The sequence below is a fragment of the Sminthopsis crassicaudata genome, chromosome 6 (genome assembly GCF_048593235.1).
Source record: "Sminthopsis crassicaudata isolate SCR6 chromosome 6, ASM4859323v1, whole genome shotgun sequence".
Classification (NCBI taxonomy): Eukaryota; Metazoa; Chordata; class Mammalia; order Dasyuromorphia; family Dasyuridae; genus Sminthopsis; species Sminthopsis crassicaudata.
The window spans coordinates 1,099,727-1,123,016 of record NC_133622.1 but is presented as its reverse complement, the minus strand read 5'-3'; the positions used below and the strand labels follow the sequence as shown (position 1 = coordinate 1,123,016).

The window sequence follows — 23,290 nt, the reverse complement described above, 5'->3', positions numbered from 1 at the left end:
CCATCGCTATTGATGTTATTAACTAATATCCATGAAAGGCATAGCAAACAATTGAGAAATTATTTTTCTCTAATCTTTGAGATGATGATGATGATGGCAACAATAATAACAATAATAGCATTTATAAAGTATTTGAAGATCTCCAAAGTGCTTTACAAATATCTTGTTTTATCCTCAAAATACCCTCTAGGAAGTAGCTGCTATTTTTATCTTCATTTTTCAAGTCAGTAAACTGAGGCAGACAAAGAGTAAGTGGCTTCTCCAGAGTCACACAGCTAGTGTCCAGATTTGAATTTAGGTCTTCTTGACTGCAGATCCATCATTCTAGTCCCTGTAGAATGGGTGTTTGCCAGAAGATTCCTAGGCATTTAGAAAAGCTTCTTCAGTCAACTGGAGGGGGTTGAAAAGTACGAACCTTTGCTGGAAGGAGACCCCTCTCATCAAAATGAATATGCACCCCACCCAACCTCTTGTTGAGAGGACACCAGGAACCCAGGAACCAGTCTGGTTGTAGTTCTGGGGCTGACACTGATCCACCATAGCTCAGCAGAATAGATTGTTATTGGAGGAAGTCTCCTCCTTGTGGTCTACAAGAAAATCTGGGGGAATGTCAAACTAAAAGTTGTTATTATAGACAATCGACTACTACTACACATAGATTAGTTCTTGAACAAGAGACATACAGTCATACTCACTGCTGAGGGAGGCCATCTTAGCAGAACTGGCAAATAAAACTCCAAAGAGCTGTCAGAGCTTCCCTTAGTAGGAAAAGTGAGGAGAAAATGCTAACTCGTTTCAGATCATCTATAACAATCATTTAACGCTTTTTCATCCTAACACACAGACTGGACGATGACTCTCTGCAGTGTTCAAGAAAGAATTCTGGCTTTGGAGTCAAAGATTGGAGGCTCGTATAAGCTCTCTTACTTAGCACATAGGTGACCTTGGAAAAAGAACATCACCTTGTCCAAGATAGAGCAGAGAGAACTGGCAACCTTGGGAAAAGAACATCACCTTCTCCAAGATAAAGCAGAGAGTATTGACAACCTTGGAAAAAGAACATCACCTCATCCGAGATAGAGCAGAGAGCACTGGTGTATGTTAGGCTTGGAATCAAGACGTGAATTCAAATCTCAACTTCACTATACCATAGTCAACTAACAGCCATACTTGCAGCTACAAGGGCAAGTGAAACATAGCTGAACGGGTAACTCACCGTCACTGTGCTCGAATTTTCTCATCTACAAAGTGGAGGTGATACAGCTTTCACCTCATACTTTACTCAGTTGTTGTAAGAAACTTAAAAAGCTACATATAAGTGAACTATAACTATTATAAACACTTTCACCTCTTCGCATCTCAGTGCCCTGATCTCTGAGACGACGGGGTTCGATGTCATTATTTGTAACTTCCCTTGCAGCTTTAAAGTCCAGCATTGGCTCAACATAAAATGAACAAACATGGACCTGTGATTGGTGGGGGTGTTATAAGCAAGTCTATATGGCTAGAAAGTTCATTATGTCTCCTATAATCCACCTTACCTATGCTTTTAGAACAGTTATTCTTTGCACGAGAGGCAGTGTTCCATAATGGAAACAGGCCCTGAGATGACATGTCTTGAAACATGTGATCATTTAGACAACTTGTGTAATCTCTCAGTACCCAGGAAACTCTCTAAGGCCATAAAGGAAGTGCAGGATAAATGGTAGCTATTCATTGTGACTGTTATTGTTGTTATGAGGCTCTGAAAGGAAATGATTTGTCCACACCAATGAAACATCTCACACACACTCATATTTACACTCATACACACATACTCACACACACAGTCACACACTCTCTCACACTCATACACACACAGTCACACACACACACACTCACAGTCACACACCTACACTCATACACACACTCACAGTCACACTCACTCACACACTCACTCTCACACACACAGTCACACACACTCACACATTCATACTCACACAAATACAGTCACACACAGTCACACACACACTCACTCACTTTCTCTCACACACACACTATCGCACACACACACTCTCACACACAGTCACACACACACACTCACTCTCACACACACAGTCACACACACTCACTCTCACACACACATTCATACACAAATACAGTCACACACACACACACAGTCACACTCACACACAGGAGAAAACCATATGGACAAGTCATTAACAAAGCATACACTTGAGAAGGAATCTCTGAAGAGTTCTTGCCACCACCCTCTTGTGGTGAAAGGTCTACATAAAGGAACTACTGCAGTTCATGAGCCACAAAATAGCATAAAATTAATTGGCTTACAAAAAGGCTGACCAAGGCCCATGGTTTCTTATATTTCTGTATGTTGTGGAAGTAAATAAGTATTTATATAGCACCTACTATGTTCCAGGTACCATGATAAATACTCTTCAAATATCTCATTTGAACCAAACCAGCCCTGGGATCTAGATTCTGTTATTATTCCCATTTTACGATTGGTAAAACTGAGGCAGACAGAAGTGAAGTGACTTAAATGGGTCAAATGACTAGTCTGACCCATAGGCTTATAGGCTTATGCTTAATGCTTTTTAGCATTATTAATTAATAACAATTATTAATTAATTAATAATTAATAGGTTAATGCTCTATTCATTGTGCTGCCTAATTATACCAATTTGGAGACTGGCCACAAGCCTGGCTTCTGGAGATCTCTGGCTGAGGAATCAGGAGAGTTGAGTTCAGGAGACACCTCTGCCATTACTTGACTAAACATCCTCGGGAAGGGGAGGCTCACAGAGATTGAATAACCTGACCGACATCAATGAGGCAATGTTGGAGGGGAACGTGAACTCGAATTCCCTGCCTCCCAAACCAGGGGCATTACTACTCAGCTACACTGGCTCCGTTCAAAGCCAGTTTAATAATACGGTTATTTTCCAGCTTCTCATGGCGTTCACTTTTTCATACTTCTTCATTTATCCTTAAATGAGGTAAATTGAATATGTTACAAGAAATCTGAATTCTTCCTTGTCTTCCTAATCAAATATCAACTGGCAAAGAAGAAAAGAGTGGCTTAGCAACTGATAATTCAGCCAGGCCTCTGTGTGGCCGTGGGCCTTATCCTGCATAAAAGAAACTGGCCTTTATCTCATGGGGACTTAATCAAGAAAGCAAATTTCACTTGCTCATCTGTTAAATGCAAAAAATGCTAAGACATTCCTGAGGAGCCCCAGATATCCTGGCAGAAGGATTTCTTTTTCTTTAGTGCCATTCTTATTTTTTCATTCAGCACATCAGAGACTGTGACATTAAAATCTAAATATGGAAGTTCCACTGTCATTGATTCATTGATGGAGATACATACTTGCTATTCTAAAATTAAAGTTTAACATTTGTAGACATCGCCAATAAGAGATTTTTTTTACTTAACTATGCATGTTTTCTTTTCTTTTTTTAGCAAGGGTTTATTTTTTTCTTCTTATTGTCCAGTGGAAGGGAGCTTGATGATTTAAAAAATAAACCTAATTTGATTTTATAGACATTCCACTGTTTTCTGGAGAAAGTCAATTATACATATACATTTGATAAATGTAATCCAATATATAGAGCATAAGGTGAAAAAATGATAGAAATTTGATATGACCTTAAAAAAGATAATGAACAGAATGCTACCAAAAAAAGTCAACAAAAAAAAAATTATCCAATACCAGGAATCTTGACCATTAATCTGACTTTTAGAGTAATGCATTTTATAATACACTTTTTTTTTCCTTTTTCTGAGGCTGGGGTTAAGTGACTTGCCCAGGGTCACACAGCTAGGAAGTTAAGTGTCTGAGACCACATTTGAACTCCGGTCCTCCTGAATTCAGGGCTGGTGCTCTATCCACTGCGCCACCTAGCTGCCCCCTACAATACATTTTTATTCTGGAGTTCTATGGAAACAGAAGACCGAATAGTCTCAAAGCTCACTGGATAATTCTCATAGACTTAGAGTCCTGATGAGAGTAATCTATGAACCTACCTCAGACTCTCTCCTTACTTATCTTCCACAAGTAGTCTAGAGAATCCTAACAAAACCTTTCAATTAGAAATTGGTCATCAGAACAGGAAAAGATGGTGATAAATGTTGGAGGGGATATGGGAACACTGGGACACTAATGCATTGTTGATGTGGTCATAAAATTATCCAACTCTTCTGGAGAGCAATTTGGATCTATGCCCAAAGGGCTATTAAATTGTGCAGACCCTTTGATCCAGCAGGATTTCTACTGGGCTTATATCCCAAAGAGATCTTAAAGGAAGGAAAGGGACCTGTATGTGCAAGAATGTTTGGGGCAGCCCTCTTTGTAGTGGCCAGAAACTGGAAACTGAGTGGATGCCCATCAGATGGAGAATGGCTGAATAAATTGTGATATATGAACATTATGGAATATTATTGTTCTGTAAGAAATGACCAATGGGATGATTTCAGCAAGGCCTGGAGAGACTTCCAGGAACTGATGCTGAGTGAGATGAGCAGGACCAGAAGATCACTATACACTTCAACAACAATACTACATCATGATCAATTCTGATGGACGTGGCCCTCTTCAACAATGAGATGATTGAGGCCAGTTCCAATGGGTATTTAATCACTGACTCTCATTTCTACAGTATTCTGAAGTTGCTAAAACTCTCAGAAGCTAGTGTGTCAATTAATTATGCAAAGATCTTTCCTCTCATTTAACAGAAAAGGAAATTCCAGTTATGAAAGATCAAATGACTTGGCTGTGGTCACTCAGATCAAATGATATAAAAGCAGAGTTCAATTTGAGTCTTTTGGTCCAAAATTTAGTTCTCTTTCTAGAGTACACAATTCACAGAGATTGCTAGAACTTTCAAATGTAATGGTAAAATAATTTTAATTTTAATAAATTTAATTTTTTAAATCTTAATTTCAAACAATTTTAAAATAAATAAGAAACATTAAAATAAGAAAAATTCTAATTATATAAAATGGCATCACTAGAGATCCTCCTTAATTCCAACTATTTTTAAGCAAATTGATTTCCTTTAGAGCCATAATATTGTTAAATTTCAACTAATGTTGTTTTAGTGCATAATTGATCTATTGTAAAAGCAAATATTAAAATTAGAATTCAGTTAATTTGCCCTTATAAGATTGGAGAGTTGTTAATGTAAATACATTTTAAAATATATGATGTTATTTTTAAAGGCAGATGAGGGAAATTAGCCCCAGAAACTAATGGGATTAGAATTACTTAACATATACAACTTCTTATGTGTTACTTGTTATTATCTCTAAATGTTTTTAAAAACTCTAGCATTGTTGCTCATGACGCAATGAAATACAGTAAATCTCCACGGCTAAATTCGGAATTAGAAAGATTTAGGTTCAAACCTCCTTTTTAACACTTTACAGTTATAAATATATCTCTGACCTATCTGAGTCTTGGGAAACTCTCAGTAATCAGCTAAGGCATGGACAATAACCACCATATTGTTAGAATGAAGCTATGGCTTTTGAATCATCAATATTGCCTGTCCACAGTCACTACTCTCAAAACTTGTTCAAATCATTCATCAGCCTAAGAATTATTAAATTATTGTTTTGTTCAAATAACAGTCTTCTACTGAAGATTTCAAGCACAACCATAGGAAAAAGGAAATAATTTAAAAATTCAAAAACTACATACTGATTATCTAGGAAAATCTGAACAACCCGTTATTCTTTCTTTCTTTCCAGATAAATCAGATAATATTTGTTGGAACTTTATCTAGTTCCAGGTGCTTAATAAATGGGCATTCCCATTCCCTCTTTCTATTTACATCCCTTAGAATTTAGACTTCAATAGCATTTCCCAAACTCCTTGGAAAAAGGCAATTTCCTGAAGGAGAAAATATGCATTTGCAAGTTGCAAACCGCTTCCAATTTGCCATATGTTGTGCTTGTGCAGCAAACTTCCCGATCTGGGTCTTCTAACTGTCTCAGGAACAAAAATGGCTGCATCAGCACTCACAGGCCCTCACCACGGCAGGTTCTCAGAGGGACAGGAAAGCTTCAGTCACTGGCCAAGGATTTGTACGCCTATCTGCTTCCATAAAAACTAGGTGGTATATGAGAACATATCAATTAGAAATAGGAGAACAGAAAGCTTGAAAGGAACAGAGAAAGAGATGTCACCGGCTCATGGGATGATCTCATCCCCGCCATTACACAAGGAACTTAGGCCTAAGAGGTGTGGTGGCATCTAAGGCAAGAAAACAATATTTTAAGGTATGAATTTTTAATTATTTGGGAAAAGGATATTTTGATAAAAGGGGAAATTTCTTCAATATGGTTGTTATTAATGCTATTTCACATTTGTATAGAGGTAGGCTCTATTCCCGGTGACAGCAGCCTTTTTGCTGTCCTTCCCATGAGGCACTGCTCTTGACCCAACACATTTCCACTTCTCACATGGCCACAAGAATGTTCCCCATCCCTGGCTTCCTTCAAGTTTCAGCCAGCATCCCTGTTCCCTTTAATGCCAGCGTCTTCCCTCTGGGGTCTCTCCAGTGTATCCCACACATAACATGCTTCCACGAAATCGTTTACATGCTCTCTGCCCCATTGGATTTGATTCCCCTGCAGGCGGAGTTTCTTTTCTCCTTTCTTTCTGTCTCTAGCACAAGACAGCATCAGCACATAGCAGGCAATTAGTAAAGTGACTTGAGACAAAGCTGCTGCCATTCCTTAATAGTGAAGCTCCTAAAATAGCTCCCCATTTTTCCTGCTCACTTTTTTGACCTATGCCAAGTGTAAGCAGGAGCAGCGGGCTGGCACAAGACTTAGAGAACTGAACTTGGAGTCAGGAAGACTTCTCGTCATGGCTTCTATTCTGGCCTCAGACATTTACTAGCTGTATGACTCTGGACAAGTCACTGCATCCCATTTGTCTCAATTTATCAACTATAAAAGGAGCTGGAGAAGGAAATGGCAAGCCACTGCAGTAGCTTTCCCAAGAAAACCCCCTAAGGGATCATAAAGAGTGGGACATGGCTGGATTGAATGAACCACAAGGTACAGGCAAGCTATCAGCCAAATTCTCAGCAATTTATGTTTTTCTAAGAATCTTAGAAGTAGTCTCTTGCTTATGAAGTCAGAGATAAGGACCAGGCACTCGGGGATAATTTCTTAATTTGTGATATTTGAGACAAGGAGGCAACTAGGAATAGTTCCTCATGTTGTTTAAAAAAAGCCATGGCCACAATAGGAAGTAAAATGCCCTCTTGGGGAAAGGGCACATCGGCATCTCCCCATCAACTAGAAGTGGAGCTTGGCAGAACTAGGTATGGAGGAGCAGATGTAGGCTGATTGCTGACCGGCCGCCCTCTCCCTCCTTCCTGAAGAGCAGTTACTGGATTTCTAGGAGCTAATCCCTTTGGAGATCGAGAAGTGGATATTGCCAGTCCTTCTCCCAACTAAGGACTGTTTCCTTACCTTCTAGTTCAAAGTCCATTTTTTGTAGATCCTGCCTGTGCCTTCTCTCTTCCTGAGATTATGGTGCGATATATGTTGTTACCACCATTAGAACATGTGATTCTTGAAGGCAGAGACTGTGTTTTTGCCTTTGTTTGAACCCCCAGGGCTTGGCACAGTGCCTGGCTCACTGTAAATGGTTAGTAAGCTCTTGTAGCCTGTATCTAACGGCTCTGGACAACTCCCTAAGACTATAAGCTTCAGAGCAAGTGCTACCCAGCATTGGTAAAGGGAGCTCTTTATCCCAGTGAGATCACATGGTGAGTTCTAATCTCTTTAAGACTCTGGCTAAATAAATGTAATGATAATCATGAAACATATCTACTTCAGAATACATCACTCCAAAAGACAGTACAGTTGTTTGTTAGTGTAATGAAGTAAAAAAAAAAAAAAAAAAAAAAGCCATTCTTTTAGTAGGGGCAGATTTAGATTCTTTTTTTAATTTATTTTGGGGGCAGATTTGATTAAGAAATTCTAAGCTCCCTTTTAATTAAAAAATATATGATTTTTTATAGTAAAATGGGTAGGAGAATAATATAGTATGTGCACTGTCATAGAGACCAGCTGTTTTCAAATTTTCTCTATAAACCTCATTTGGGGTATTTCTTTTGTGTTCCTTTCTATGTGTCCATAGTCTTGGATAGAAAGATTTCTAAATTGCTTTAATCTGTAAAATGAGCACTGTGATCCCATAACGTGTCTCCCAAAGGCCACAGAATCACTCTATGAGGAATTCGTGAAGAACAATTCCAAGTTTGACATACTTGTGCCATGATAAATACAAAGGTCTAGCCTAATTGTGGCTATTTGAGGGGGATGATCTTCTCTTTCCTTCTTTTCTTCATTCTTCCTCTCTTACCCTCACTTTTTTTTCTCCACAAATTATCTGATTTAATTTAAAGAGGTCCTTCTGAGGCCAAGAGTTTCTTGAAAGAAGGCAAAGCCATTCCATCCTAAATGTTTCAATGCGACAATGGAAACCAAAGGCAGAAACAAGAATAAAAGCAATCAGCAATGGGTCAACCGGTGAGGAGTGCTAACCTGGACCACAAGTGTTGATGGGAGGGTGAAGCAGAGAAAAGTCCTAAATTATGATCTCAAATGTACCCTGAGCTGTTCAGAAGACTCTGACGGTATCCCCAATAGCCTTCTGAACCCTTGTTCAGATGAGGATCATTTGGTGAAAATGTCTTTATCGAAATAGTTCAGTCAGATGAATCTGAGTTGAGACTACTGTTAGTTTATGCAAGTGGAAGTCCATAAGAAGGAGTTTGTAATTCCATGGCTTACTGTATGTGTGTGTCCACATATGTGTATATATGTATGTACCCATATGGATTTTGTTGTTGTGGCTCAGTCATTTCAGCCACGTCCAATACTTTACATCCCCATTCAAGTTTTCTTGGGGTTTGCCATTTCCTTCTACAGCTCATTTTACAGATAAGGAAAGAGATAAAGCGGGTTAAATGACCAGCTCTGGATCACATGGCTAACAAGTATCTAAAGCCAGATTTGAATTCATGAAGAGTCTGATTCCAAATCCAGTAATTGATCCATTGTGTCAATGACATGCCCTCTATGTATATGGAATATACATGTATTAAACTAAATATACATAGAATAATATTAGTGTACATTTTATTAGCATGTGTATCAATTAGCATGGATGTATGAATGTATATGTATGCATGGACACACTCACCTACTTGATCCATAATTTAGGAGGGGAGAGTGTGCAAATAAGTAAGGGGATAAGGAAAGGCTTCCCACAGGGAGCAGCACAGGAGTTGACTGAAACGAAGGTGACAGGCAGAGAAGAGCAAGAATACGTGGGCCAGTGCACAGGGAAGACAGGATGCTGAGTTTGGGTGGGAAAGGGCTGTAGGACAATGCAAAGGGAATCACGGTGTAGGGAAAGGAATCAAATCTGAGGAGCCCAGAAAGGAAAGCTGGAGAAAAATCACAGAAGCTTTAAAAGCTTGACAGAGGAATTGGTTTTGTGCTGAAGGTAGCAATAAGTCAATCAGGATGGCTTGGCAGAGGATTAACATGGCCAGATGTGTTTGAGATGGATTATTTGGGCAGTTTTTTGAAGGACTGATCCGAGAAGTGGGACAATTGAAAGCGAGAAGCCATTGAAAGAGTGCAAGCAACATATGAATTAATGAGCAAACTGATATTGTCCGCTTGAGGGAATATATTCTGGCTTGAGTGATTAATCCAGTGGCACGATGTAGGGTGCATTGGTGGGTTGTTTTCAAATATAAAGCAAGATAATAAAAGCCTGTTTTTTGAAGAACAAAAGAAAGTTAAAAATAAAACAAGGGAAGGACTGTCAATAAGGAAAATAAAACTTGAAGTTGAAAGGCTCTTAAGAAGTAATCTAGTATAACCTCTTGCTTTCCAGATACAACTCAGGACAAAGGTTAACTTATCAAAGGTTACACAGACAAATCCTATGTTCTTTCTGCCACAAGATGCTACTTCTCTGAGGTTCTTTGTCTAACTTAATCTTTGGGCTACTATGGCAGTTTAGAAAAGCAAATAGTGTTCCCTAGAAAGGCTCTCAAGAAACCTCCCAGACCCACAATTCAATGATCCTGGTACCGACCCGCCCGCCACAGACTCACTCACCAGCCTGCGGATATCTCGCTCGCATTCCCTTTTGATTCGGTTGATCTCATCCTGGTGAGACTGGTAAGCCATGCGCAGGTCAGCAGCCTTCATCTTATCTGCTTGCATAAAATTGTTCAAAGCCTCCTCCACCTGCTTCTTCCCAGATTTTAGCTCCAATATTTCTTGCTGCAGCTTCAAGCGTTCTCCATCAAATGACTTCCGGGCTTCTTCTCTGACCTCATTCAACAAAGCGGTTTTCACTTTGTCGGCTGCACCGTCCCTCAAAACGTTCACTGTGGTCTGCAAGCGCTGCACCTCCCCATCCTTGATTTTGACCATTCGGGCAACCTCCTGCTCATGCTGGCGGATGAGCGCCTCCCGGAGGGCCTGAAGCTCCTTCATCTTCTCTTCATGGAGTTTGGCCTTCAGCTCAGAGATATAGGCTGTGTGTTTGTGCTGCTCCTGTTCTCTCTCTTGCTTGACTTCTTGGATTTTCTCTCTCAGCTTTCCCACCTGTGACAACAAAACACAACATGGGTTAATGGATGCTTGTGGTCAAGACGATGGACGACGTCGAATGCCTGAGATCCCAAGAAAAAGTTGCAGGACAGCAACCGGCCTTCTCCTTTAGCATTAGCTATTGGCAAAGGCAGTCTTAACTGAGAGGTAGCCATTGCATTAGACTAATTGGAAAGTATCAGTTCCACACTGTAAACTTGTCCTTAACTAAAAATAAAAAACCCTACAGTAAAAAGATTTGGGGGAGCCATTATTCTATAGCTGAGATATCCAAGGAAGGGCTAAGAAACACTTTTCTGAGCCCTTCGTTAAACTCATAAATAACCAGTACTCCCGACTCCCGACTCTATCAAGTCTTCTAAGTGTTCTCTCGCCTCTCCAATATCCTCTGAAAACTTCTCTTGTCAAACATACTATGAGAGAGTACAAGTCCATTTAAAACATTATTTCCATTCTCATTCCAAAGGAGAACATGTACAAAAGCCAATCTACTCTAAATTTTAAATACAAATAAAAAAATCACACAAATGAGATCATTTTTATTATATAGCTTTCACTAGATTTTATGATTCAGAGTTTAAAAGGTTTAAAAGTTTAAAAGGTCTTGAGACCATCTAGTCCAACCATGTCATTTTATAGAGAAGAAATTGAGGTTTAGAAGAATTAAAGACTTACCAAAAGGATTGGACTAATAATGAGTATGGCTTACACTGAAACCCTCTGGATTCAAATCCAACACCTCTCTTTAACATGTTGCTTCTCTCCATTTGTTGAAAAGATGTGTGTGCTTGTGTGCCAGAAAAAAGACCTCAAAGTGTTTTATATCAATTAGAAATCTATTGCCATCTACTAAATGCCTACAACTGTGGTTCAATACTTTGAAGAAATAAAGGAAGTGGAAGTTATAAGTCTTGTTCTCAAGGAGTTTCCACGATGCCAAAAGAAATTTTGGATGCAGTTCAATCAATGGATAGAGCACTGGACCTGGAGTTAGGAAAATATGAATTCAAATCCCAAATTCACACAAGTTAAGTGACACTGGCCAATTCATCTAGCCTCTCTAGGTCTTACTTCCATCATCTATAAAATTAAAAAGTTGGCCAAATTGGTCTCTAACTTCCCTTTCTGCTCCAAAATCATGTGATTAATATACTTTGACATTTTGATATTTGACATTTTGCCATTGAACTTTCACTTCCATGGATTCCCTCCAATTCAACAGACAGTTTTTGAGAGTTGTCGTGCTCAAAAATGTTACCATCTTTTAGGCAACCTTGTGATGAACAATTTCAAATTGGGCTAAGTGATAAACCTCAAAAGGATAAAGAGAAAAGGAAAAAAGATCCAAACGCACAAATATATTTAGAACAGTTCTTTTCAGAGAGACAAAAAATGAAACGTGAAAGGGATAATTCCTGAGAAACTTCGGAAGATGTAGATGAACTTATATAATTTACACTGAAAAAAATAAAGTAGATAGAATGGATAACAATGAAAATAAAAAAATAAATGGAATAAAAACATGTGTATTAGACAAATATTGCCATGTAGCTGGACAGGGAGCACATTGAATTAGTCCGTTAACATAAATGTCTTGGACACATGCCACAGATGGATAGTGAATTGGCTATCGAACTACATATGACACCAGGTTGGAATGAAGTTAGGAAACTTCCCTGTGCTTTCATTCTTTCTGTAGCAAAAGCTACAGAATTCCCACAAGAGCCTTGTCCTGGTGGCACTGTGGCTATGAATCATGGAATACTACTCTTCCATAAGAATTAACATTAGATTACCCAAAGAACAATGAAAATACACAGAGTGAACAAAAGGATGTGGCAGCCAGTTGCCAATAAGCACAGATTTATGGGAAAATAAAGGACATTTTAATGGAGGAAGACCCATCATGAATTAATAATAAAAATGATAATAGCAACATCTGGTATTCTTGGAAACCTTAGGATCCCAAAGCACTTTAAAAGTAGCCCACTTGATCTTTAGAACAACCTTGTGTGAAAGATAGCATTGTTATCCCCATTTTACAAATGAGGCAACTGAAACAGACATAGATTAAGTGTCCTGCTAGTCACATAGCGAGGAAGTGTGACGGTGGATTGGAATCCCAGTACTCCTGATATTCCTGACTCCTCAAGAATGAAATACAAGAGAATCCCAGTATTCCTGATATTCCTGATTCCTCAAGATTGAAATACAAGAGATAGAGATGATCTGGAATACCTGATATTCACTTTACCAGTGAAAAGAATACTGGATCAAAATCATTGCTTGAGAAAAGTACCAAGCTTAGGGATTTAGGAGTTAAAATATTTGATATGTAAAGCCAAACCACCATGCATTTAGTAAGTTTCTATTTGTAGACAATGCACTGAGCTAGGATTTAAAGATAAAAGCACAAAATTAACAATTAACTGTCCTTGTCCAAGGAACTTTAACTCTCCCGAAGAGTGATGCAACATATCCATGGACAAACACATATTCAATTATTTAAGGATGGAGTCAATGCTAACATCTAAGGGGGGTCATTGAAAAGGTACAAATCAACTTGTCCAACTCCTTAACTAACCCTAACCCTAACCCTAATCCTAACTTTTAAGAAGCAAAAACTCAAGCTCAGAGAAATCCAATGACTTGTCCAGAGCAGACATCAGAGTTAATAGCAGAGTTGGGACTAGGATGCTGGAGTTTGCGACTCCTGCTTACAAGTTCCTTTCACTACCTGGACACACCCCAACCCCAGAGATGGCTCTTGCAGTGCTACTTGTAGGGTCTTCACTTGTTTGACTGTGAAATGAAAAAGTGAGAATATGGAATCAAAAGGTCACAGGTATTATTGGCCTGCCTCTAAATATGTTCAGAGTATTTATCAACATTACCTCTAGAAACACTGCCATTGAGAGAGACAGACAGACAGACAGAAAGAGAAGTGTGGCCTTCACTTACATGCTAAAATGTCCTGGGTGGCGCTGCCAGACCTCTGTGACCACTATATGTGGCGCTGCCAGGGGAAATCAAGAGGTTGGAAAGAAATGAATGTTCATTTTCTCGTTCTAAGGGCAGGAATAATCAGCTGTCCACAAGGCTGGCAGCGGTGCTGGGAGAGAGGGCACTGAGCTCTGGTGGCCAAATATTGCCCCAAGTAGACTTCATTTCATCTCCCCAGCACTGAACACAATGTTTGACAGATTGTCAACATTTAATAAATGTTTACTGATGGATATGTGTAAAGTTAGAGAAGCTGGGGCCAGATGCCTTACTTTCATATTTCCTAGCTGTCACTTTTATTGTGAGGGTCTCTAGTGATTTTAGGCCAGAAGTGGGAAAAGACCAGAGTATAAAACTCCCCCCTAGCAGGGCACAACTCCCCAATGTTACCAGAACCATAAATTGTGATTAAAGTGGAAAAATGTAAGAAAATGGATACATATACAACATAGATGGTGCCAATTTATGATTTTCTAAGACAATATGTGGTATTTAGGCATTTGTTTCTGTTTGAACTTGACAATTCTAGTCTAGAGGACAATTTATTCCATCCCACATGGCAAAGACCAAGAGATAATGGACATATTTATTTATCTACTTTGTTTTCTCCAACGTTCCTGTATAAATCTTATTTGTATATAGTTGTTTGTTTGTCTGCTGTCCCCCCATTAGACTGTGAGTTCCCTGTACTTTTTTTTGCAGACCTAATGCCCAAAGTCGATATTTAATAATACTTATTATAATATAATAATATAATATAATAAATAATAAATTTAATTTAATAATATAAATGATCATCCATGGATTAACCAACTGACATTTATGGGAGTCACTGAAGTTGAGAACACTTCATTTTGAAGCATTTCAGAACTAGCCAAGAGTCAGTTGTTAAATTTTTAGTGTGAACATTTAAACTTTAGTAATCTATAAATACTATAAGTCAAGCCATGATTTATTGATTTGTCGATTACCTAATTTATTTTAATTACCTACTTTTAAGAAAGCAATGGAGACAATAGATTAAACTTTAAAACATGTGTGTATATATATTGGTATATATCATATGTCTATATGTAAATACAGACATATGCTATAAATATATAGATATATTTCATTGGCTGAGATCATTTGTTAAACATTTACCAGCACACTACTGGCTGAAGGCCTGCCTCTGACATATCTGAACTCTGGGAGTAGGGATAAGTCACTGAAATTGTTCGTCTACATTTGTATATTTTTTCCAAGACAAGAATTCCACCAACCGATCAAATGAGATGTTAGAAAATAGCAACAAGAAAAATGTGTATCACTGAAAAAGCAACAATGCCCTAGAAAGCCCTAAAATAGGAAGCCAAAGTTAGGAGTATTTTGTGCATGTGTCAGTCTTTGTCTCTCATTTTGAGTGTCTGGAGCTCCAGATGGATCTCTGTTTTTCTCTGTCCAACTCTGTCAATCTTTCTTCCATTCCTTATGTTTCCCCCTTTCTCCTTTTCTGTTCTCCATTTTTCTTTTTTCCTCTCTGTCCCCACTTCCACATGTATTAGTTACACAATAGAAATAAAAGAAAAAGGAAGCATTTTTTCTGGTTCTGGTTCTGGTTAAAAAGAATTTTATTCTTTTTACATAACTCAGATTCAAATATTCTCCTCTTTGGAGAGAACTGATGAATTAGTACCCCGGATCTGTGTGACAGGTGGAATTAATTGGCCAGCAAATTGAAAAGAAAAATCTTTTATCCAGCTTCACAAAAGAACACATTTAATTCCAGATTTTGTCCAGGAAGAGACCCAGAGAGGAGGACTAGGTTTTGGAAGTCAGATGTATTGAGCAAAGCCCTCAGCATTTCCTTGTCTCCAGGTTCCCTTCCTAGATACTTCAAGAAATTTCTGCTTGCTGGAGATCCAGGGCTTTCTCTCTCTTGGTTAATTGACAGTATCTCACTTCCATTGAAATAATCCATTCTGTATTTGCCTGCTATAATCTAATCCATTTAACTCGTCTGATTTCTGTATGTGATCTGTTTAAATAAAAGAGTTTACTTCCTGTTCATTACATGTAAAGGTCTTTTGTATGCATAGCATTTGGTGTGCCCAAGTCAAGCCTTAGGATATAAACATGGCCTATCCCTTCATTCTTAAGAATTAGCTTGAATCTGAAGAAAACATTTTTTTCCCTCAATTGACACCATTTAAGGGAACAGATGGCAGGCCTTGTGACTTTCTTTTTTGTTTCTCCAGGTAGGAATCAAAATCTCTGTAACATATCTATCAAAGTTTCCCCAAAAGTCACATTTAGATAAAGTTATGTCCACATACACATAACTAGATGGGCAATATGCACACTGTATATTGATTTTTTTATATTGATTTGATTTGATTAATTTACTTGTATATCCACTGATCCTTATATCTCTAATGACTCTCTTTTTGCTAGCTCTTCCTGTGTCTAAAAAAGAAGTCAGAAAGCATTAATTAGGTGCCTACTATGTTCTAGCCAGCACACTTTAAGTTTGGGGGATATAAGAAAAACAAAGAAAAAATAATTTCTATCCCAAGAAGTTCATGGACTAATGGAGAAAGCTATGTAGAAACAACTATGTTCAAACTAGATAAATAAATAAACAAAATAAACGGAGATAATTTCAGAAGGCAGGCACTAGAATTAAGAGGAATCAGGAATAGTTTCGAGCTGGAAATAGGATTTGACCGAAGACTTGGAGGATGTGAGGGAAGCAAGAAGTCAAATATAAAGAAGTAGATAATTTCTGGAATAAGGAACAACTAGGGAAAATGTCAGCAGGGGATAAGGCCTGTCTTGTTCAAAGAACAAAGAGAAGTCAAGATTGGCTGGTAGAGCAAATGGAAAGGTGTGGGATTTAATAAGATAAAAAAGGTTACAAAGGGATTTTAAAGTCTAGATGTCAAGACACTCTTATCCTTGAAAACAAACCCTAAAACCTTTGCTATGTCCAAAATTTTCTTTATTTCTCTGCACCGTTATATGACCATCTGAATGGGAAGTGAGGGAGTCTTTCTTTGCCTGTCCCATGGTAGGTCTGGTATTTTTAACATAGGCTTGTGGTGAAAATGCACAACTTAACTGATTTACTTCATTGATAAGCTAGAATCTTTTATAAAATTCCTGTTTCACAAACAGTACAAATAAGTAGACAATATGGGAAATTAATAAATAAAAAAGGCTTTTTAAGTTCTATAATCCTCCTGCCTTCCATCCCATTCCACTCTTCCATCTAACAGGATGAAAAAACAAAAAAACAAAAACCATATCTATCCATTTCATGGGAGATGGCTTGCATAATTCACCAATATGAAAGATTCTTATCCAATTTCAAATACCAAATCCTGCAGTCCTCAAAAATGAGCGCAATAACAAAGCATTCACTTTAAAAATTGAACTGAATCTTTTCTCCTGACATAAAATATGATTATTAAAATAGGTAAAGGAAAGAAAACTTAGAAGCAAGGTATTTTTAAAGCTATTTCTTTTTTTTTAAATACTCTTATGAAAGCACCAGGCAAATCAATGCAATGAGTTGAGCAAGTATTTCTGAAGTTGAACAACTTTGTAATTACCAAGAAATGGGGCTCTCAAATTATACTTGAAAGACTCAGGGATGTGTTATGACAAGATAAATACTACAGTCAAAGGCTCTTCTTGCCACTGAGGCTATAACACAGAATGAGATTCTGTTCTGAAGCTTGTACCGGCTTTGCAGCAGACAGAATCCTGCAGGTAACAGCCATTCTACCAATTCACAGAGAAAACCAGGCAGTCAGACTGTAAGCTTGGACCTACACTACTTAAGTCCGTCACTGATTAAGGGTAACCAAGTTGTTATAATCAAACAACAATCATTTATTAGTTGTCTACTCTGTTATAGATACTGGAAATATAAAAATAAAAATTAAATAGTTCCTACTCTCAAGGAGTTTACAGTCTAATGGAGAACATAAGTACACTAAACAAATCTATATAAAGAAGCTATATACAGAATCAATAGGAAATAATTTATAGAGGGAAGGCAAATAGTACATAGGGATTTAAAAAAAGTTTGTTGATATGCCTAAAGGGCTATAAAATTGTTACACCCTTTGATCCACCAGTCTCAGGACTGGGTGTCTATCCCAAAGAAATCATAACAGAGGGGAAAGAACCCACATTTGTAGCAGCTCTTTTTGTTGTAGCAAGGAATGAAAACTGAGTGGACGCCCATCAGCTGGGGTATGTATGGCTGAATACATTATGACATATGAAGGTAATGGAATATTACTGTTTATAAGAAATGATCAGCAGGATGATTTCGGAAAGCCTGGAGAGACTTCCATGAACTGATGCTGAGTGAAGTAAGTAGAACAAAGAGAACATTGTTCACAGCAACAACAAGATTATGTGACAACCAACTGTGATGGATCTGGCGCTTTTCAACAATGAGGTGATCCAAGACAATTCCAATAGAGTCGAGATGGAAAATGCCAAAAATATCCAGAGAGAGAAATATGGAGACTGAATGTGGATAGAAGCATAATATTTTCTTTTTTTAAACATGGATTTATGTTAAATCCAATATATGTATACATATTGATACAATTATCTTACTGCACAAGAAAAAAATCAAATCAAAAAGAAAAAAAAGAGAAATAAAATAAAATGCAAGCAAACAACAACAAGAGTGAGAATGCTAAGTTGTGAGTCATACCCATTTCCCATAGTTCTCTCTCTGGGTGTAGCTGGCTCTCTTCATTAACTAAACAATTGGAACTAGTTTGAATCATCTCATTGTTGGAAAGAGCCCCATCCATCATGATGATCCATGATCATCATATAATTTTGTTCTTGCTCTGTATAATGATCTTCTGGTTCTGCTCATTTGTCTCAGCATCAGTTCATGTAAATCTCTCCAGACATTTGTGAAATCATCTTGCTGGTCATTTCTTATAAAATAATAATATTCCATAGCATTCATATACTATCACTTATTCAGTCATTCTTCAATTGATGGGCATCCGCTCATTTCCAGTTTCTGGCCACCACAAAAAGGGCCGCCACAAACATTTGTGCACATGTGGGTCCCTTTCTCTCCTTGATGATCTCTTTAGGATATAGGCCCAATAGTGATACTGCTGGATCAAAGGGTATGGACAATTTGATAGCCCTATGGGCATAGTTCCAAATTCCTCCTCAGAATGGTTGGATCAGTTCACAACTCCACCAACAATGTATTAGTGTCTGAGTTTTCCCACATCCTCTCCAACATTTGTCATTATCTTTTCTTATCATCTTAGCCAATCTGAGAGGTGTGTAGTGGTATCTCAGAGCTTTCTAAATTTGCATTTCTCTGATCAATAGTCATCTATGGTATTTTTTCATATGACTAGAAATAGTTTTAATTTCTTCATTTGAAAATTGTCTGAACATAGTATTTTCACATTTTTATTTGTTTTTTCTTCCTTGTGTTTTTTCCCCTATTGCACAACATGACAAATATGGAAACATACTTAAAAGAATTGCACATATTTAACCTACATCAGAATGGTTGATATCTTAGGGAATGGGGAGAAAAAATTGCAACAAAGTGTTAAAAAATGAATGTTGAAAACTCTTTATATATATTTGGAAAATAAGACACTATTGAGAAAAATATGTTTCTTGACTATTTTCTGGCTAATTAAATTAGAGTCATAGTAGTGGTGATGGTGGTGGTGGTAACAGTAATAGGAGCAGTAGTACGAAGGAAGATCAGAGAACAATTGCAAGGAGTGTTGTGGAAAGAGTAGCCATGGCAATTGATTAGCTCTATGGAGTGAGAAGGTTGACTAAGTCAGGGCCTTTGAAAAATGAATAAAATCTGGCCGTATTTGCAGGCCTCCAAATAGAAGCCATTAAAGAGGAAGAGAATGAAGTCTAGAGAATGAACAGCAGCAATCTAAAGGTAGAAATAGGAGGGGATGGGATCAAGGATAGAAGGGAAGAGATTGACCTTGGCAAGCCAAAGGGCCAACTTTTATCTTGAGTGGAACAAAAAAAGAAAACTTCATTCTAACCCTAAGATTCCACAAACATAGGACTAACTTTCTCTGAGCTACTGAATTGCAAATGATCTTTGCTTCCTCGGAATTCTTACATTTTTAATTGGTACCTTTCCAAGGTACTTTATCTTTTTATTCATGGCTTATCTACCCTTTGGTTGTTGAGGACTTATCAGCCCTAGGAGGGCAAAAAGCTTCTCTTTCAAAGTAACATTTGCAGGGGCAGCTAGGTGGCACAGTGGATGGAGCACCAGCCTTGAATTCTGGGAATTCAAGTGTGATCTCAGACAATTAACACTTCCTAGTTGTGTGATCCTGGGCAAGTCACTTAACCCCAGCCTCAAAAAAAAACAAAAACAAAAACAAAGACAAAAAAAAAACCAAAGTAACATTTGCAAATCCTCTAGTACCCAGGAGTGAGCACTTACAATTAGAATTACTTATATTTTCACAGGATTTAGAGTTAGAAGAGATCTTGTAACCCTCCAAGGTCCTCCATTGTGTGTGTGTGTGGGGGGGGGGGGGGGTGTTATAGATTGTTTCTCAGAACATTTTTTAAAATGGAAGGCAATGAATGTAAACTTCCATTCAAGATGAATGAAAATAAAGATTCATTTTTCCCTATGCAAATTCATTGACCCTTTGAAATCTATCCATGCAGGAATCATAGTTCCCAAATTAAGAATCTCCTATCTGGGCCAACTACTTTTTTTTTTTCAATGGAGGAGGGAGTCTAAGCAGATGACTCGTCCCTTGTGGTAAGTAGCAGAGTCCCTGTTCTCACTTGCCACTGGTAGTAAAGGGCAGAATTTGAACCTAAGGCTTCGGACTCCAGATCAAGTATTCTTTTCACCAATGTTTGATTTGGGTGTTGACTTATACATCCTCTGATTGAGAACCATGGTTTACAAATGGAATTATCCTTGCAAATACATGCTGGGGGAAGGCAATTACAATATCACCAGACAAAAGAAGCTGCAGCAGACATATCATGTGACTTCAGGATCAGTATCAATACAGAACATGGATCTCAACAAAATGAGGTTTTCAGGACTCCAAAGCAACTGGGTGGAGCCGGTTTTTTCTATGTTTTTAAGTAAGCCAAATCAACTCAAAATTCAAACTGGCTTCCTAGATATACCACGTGACTCGAGATGATAATTTTTTCTGTTCTGAACAGATTGTATTGGTATCATTTAAGACAAAACACGCTGAATGATTTCAAAGGCCAAAAGTAAAGCAAAAACAAGCTTTTGTAAAACTAGAATTCAATTCCATTTTCAATACTTATTTAAGTATAGGATAATACAAAATAAGCAGAAGGTATAATCAAGTTCTGAAGGGACTTAGAATCTCTTATATGCTAAATACTAAGAAAATGGGTAATTAATGCCCAGATGTCCATATGTGTCTGTAATCCATATCAGAATCTAAGGATTTTAAGAGTTCAATAAAAGATGAAATCAGCAAATCCAATCAAGGATGGGATAGTCAGGGCTCCCTTTCAAACATGACATTGCGAGGGTCACTTCTCTTTTTGGACCTTGGCTCCAGTGGCCAAGCTGACTTCCTAAATTCCCTCTTCCAGTCCCTAGCCCCCAGGTGTCTTCCCCCAAGGTTATGGTGGGCTTTTCCCTACTTGGCTTGAGGACCCATCAAGACTGGGATTTCAAACCCCATGAGGGAGAAGGTTGCACGGACTGACTTGAAAAGCCACTGCTCCCTTCCTCCCTGTGCTCTCTGCCCTCCCCCAGTAAAGTCAACCCTAGCTTTCCCCAGTCCCTTCTCTGCCATCCTTGAATTCTAGACCCTCTGTCCCCCTTCCTTCTTATGGTTTCACTATTGGATTTAGAGTTAGAGGGACTACCTGGAATCTAGGAGCTGCATACACTAACTATGTACACTTAGACAACCCTTGGTCAAGGAAGAAGAAGAAGGAAAGAGATACAGGTCAGTACCAAGGAGTATTGAATCTATACATTTAGAATAAATGTAGACATCCAGGAAGAGGCAGAACTCATCAAACAAGGACTTACAGTTAAATCTCTATGGACTCAAGAGATAAATCCCTTAAAAATCCTGTTTCCTTATTCCGGCAAAGAAACTGAAAAAGTTGATATGAATCATCTTCAGATATCCTTGCAGAGGATACTTTCTATGGAGGCGCAGGCTAATCAGATCTTTATAAACCTTCAAGATTGAACCCGAGTCTATGTGAGTCCAACTATTCAATAATCATCCATGGAGAGCAATGAGCTGTATCTGTGTCTCTCTCTGGCTGGCCTACTTCTCTGTCTGTCTTTCTATCTCTGTCTGAGTCTCTCTGTCTCTCTGTCTCTCTCTCTCCTTCCTGCTCTCCCCTTTTATTTATGTTGCTGCCCTTCTCTGTCTCTGTGTCTGCCTTTGTCTCTATCTTTCTCATCTTCCAAAGATGGGCGGCGTTGTCTGAAGAGAATGCTGAGAGGGAATATGGTAGCGGACAGCATCCTGGACTCAGCAGCGGAGCTCCAATCCAAACTTGCCCTTAGGAGTGCTTCAGCTAGCAGCACACATCTTCCATTCTCTAAGCCTGTTGGAAGATGGTCTCTGCAGTGCCTACTTCCCAAGAATTGTGGAAGACTAAATAAGAAAAAGTATGTAAAGTGTTTTGCAAATATTAAAGGACTCAACAAATAGCAAGGATTATTATTACACGTAGTCTCTGGTCCACCCAAATTGGCCTCCTTCACTTCCCCTTCTATAAAATAAGCACTAGATTCCTAACACATATCCCAGAGAATTGAAATATGGAAAGTGCTTTACTTAAGATGTTTAGTAAACCTGAGTGATTATCTTCAGAATCATTTTCTTTGTATTATTTTATTAGCATCCTTGGTATGACATAGATGTAGCCCTAAATTACTGTCAAACTCACTAAGAGCTACCACACTTGAAGGCCCTTGAACATGGCCCAGGGATATTCAAATTCTCCCCGTTCTCCAAGGATCACCCTCAATGGATTCCGCAGCTCAGTAAAAGAAGAGCATCTATCGAAGGACAAATTTTCTGTTCATGTGATACATTAAAACTAAGGATCTGCATCAGTTAAGGGAGGATTCATAGTGATCATATCACGGGGCCTTGATTTTCTTTCATTGTATTGCATAATTTCTTCTATATAAACACCCTTGAAACTCTTATATATACATGGAAACCTCCTAATGTATTTGAATTTAAATGTCTATATAAAACAGCAATCTACCACTTGCAAGATCCATTAACTTTCATGATGTCCCCTTAAATCATTTTAAATGCAGATAAATCCTCTGGTGCTAGAAAATTCCGCCAAGCAGCTTATAATAAGGTGATTGCCGTTGCCTTGTGTTTATGAGGTCATCAATCCAACATGGCCACCTGAGTTTTATATTAATAAACAATAAAATATTATGAGTTAGACCAACCCGGTATTAACAAAGTTTTAAGGTCTTAATAGACAAAAGGATGGTTAATAAACTATGAGAGATGGTTATAACAGTGATACTTTTACAGATCAATAACAAGTCTATTAAACTCACTGAAAATTCGAATTCTACGAGGT

The 23,290-nt window shown here is 38.1% G+C and overlaps 1 protein-coding gene across 3 annotated transcripts in view; it reads right to left on the bottom strand.

Annotated features, from left to right (window-relative positions):
* JAKMIP1 (janus kinase and microtubule interacting protein 1) overlaps positions 1 to 23,290 on the bottom strand; it is a 224,442-nt gene that overhangs the window by 90,721 nt on the left and 110,431 nt on the right. For all 3 annotated transcript variants that reach the window (XM_074275077.1, XM_074275075.1, XM_074275076.1), the window contains one exon: positions 10,163 to 10,657. In XM_074275077.1, coding sequence (XP_074131178.1) covers positions 10,163 to 10,657 — 495 coding nt within the window. The remainder of the gene's footprint in view (positions 1 to 10,162; positions 10,658 to 23,290) is intronic.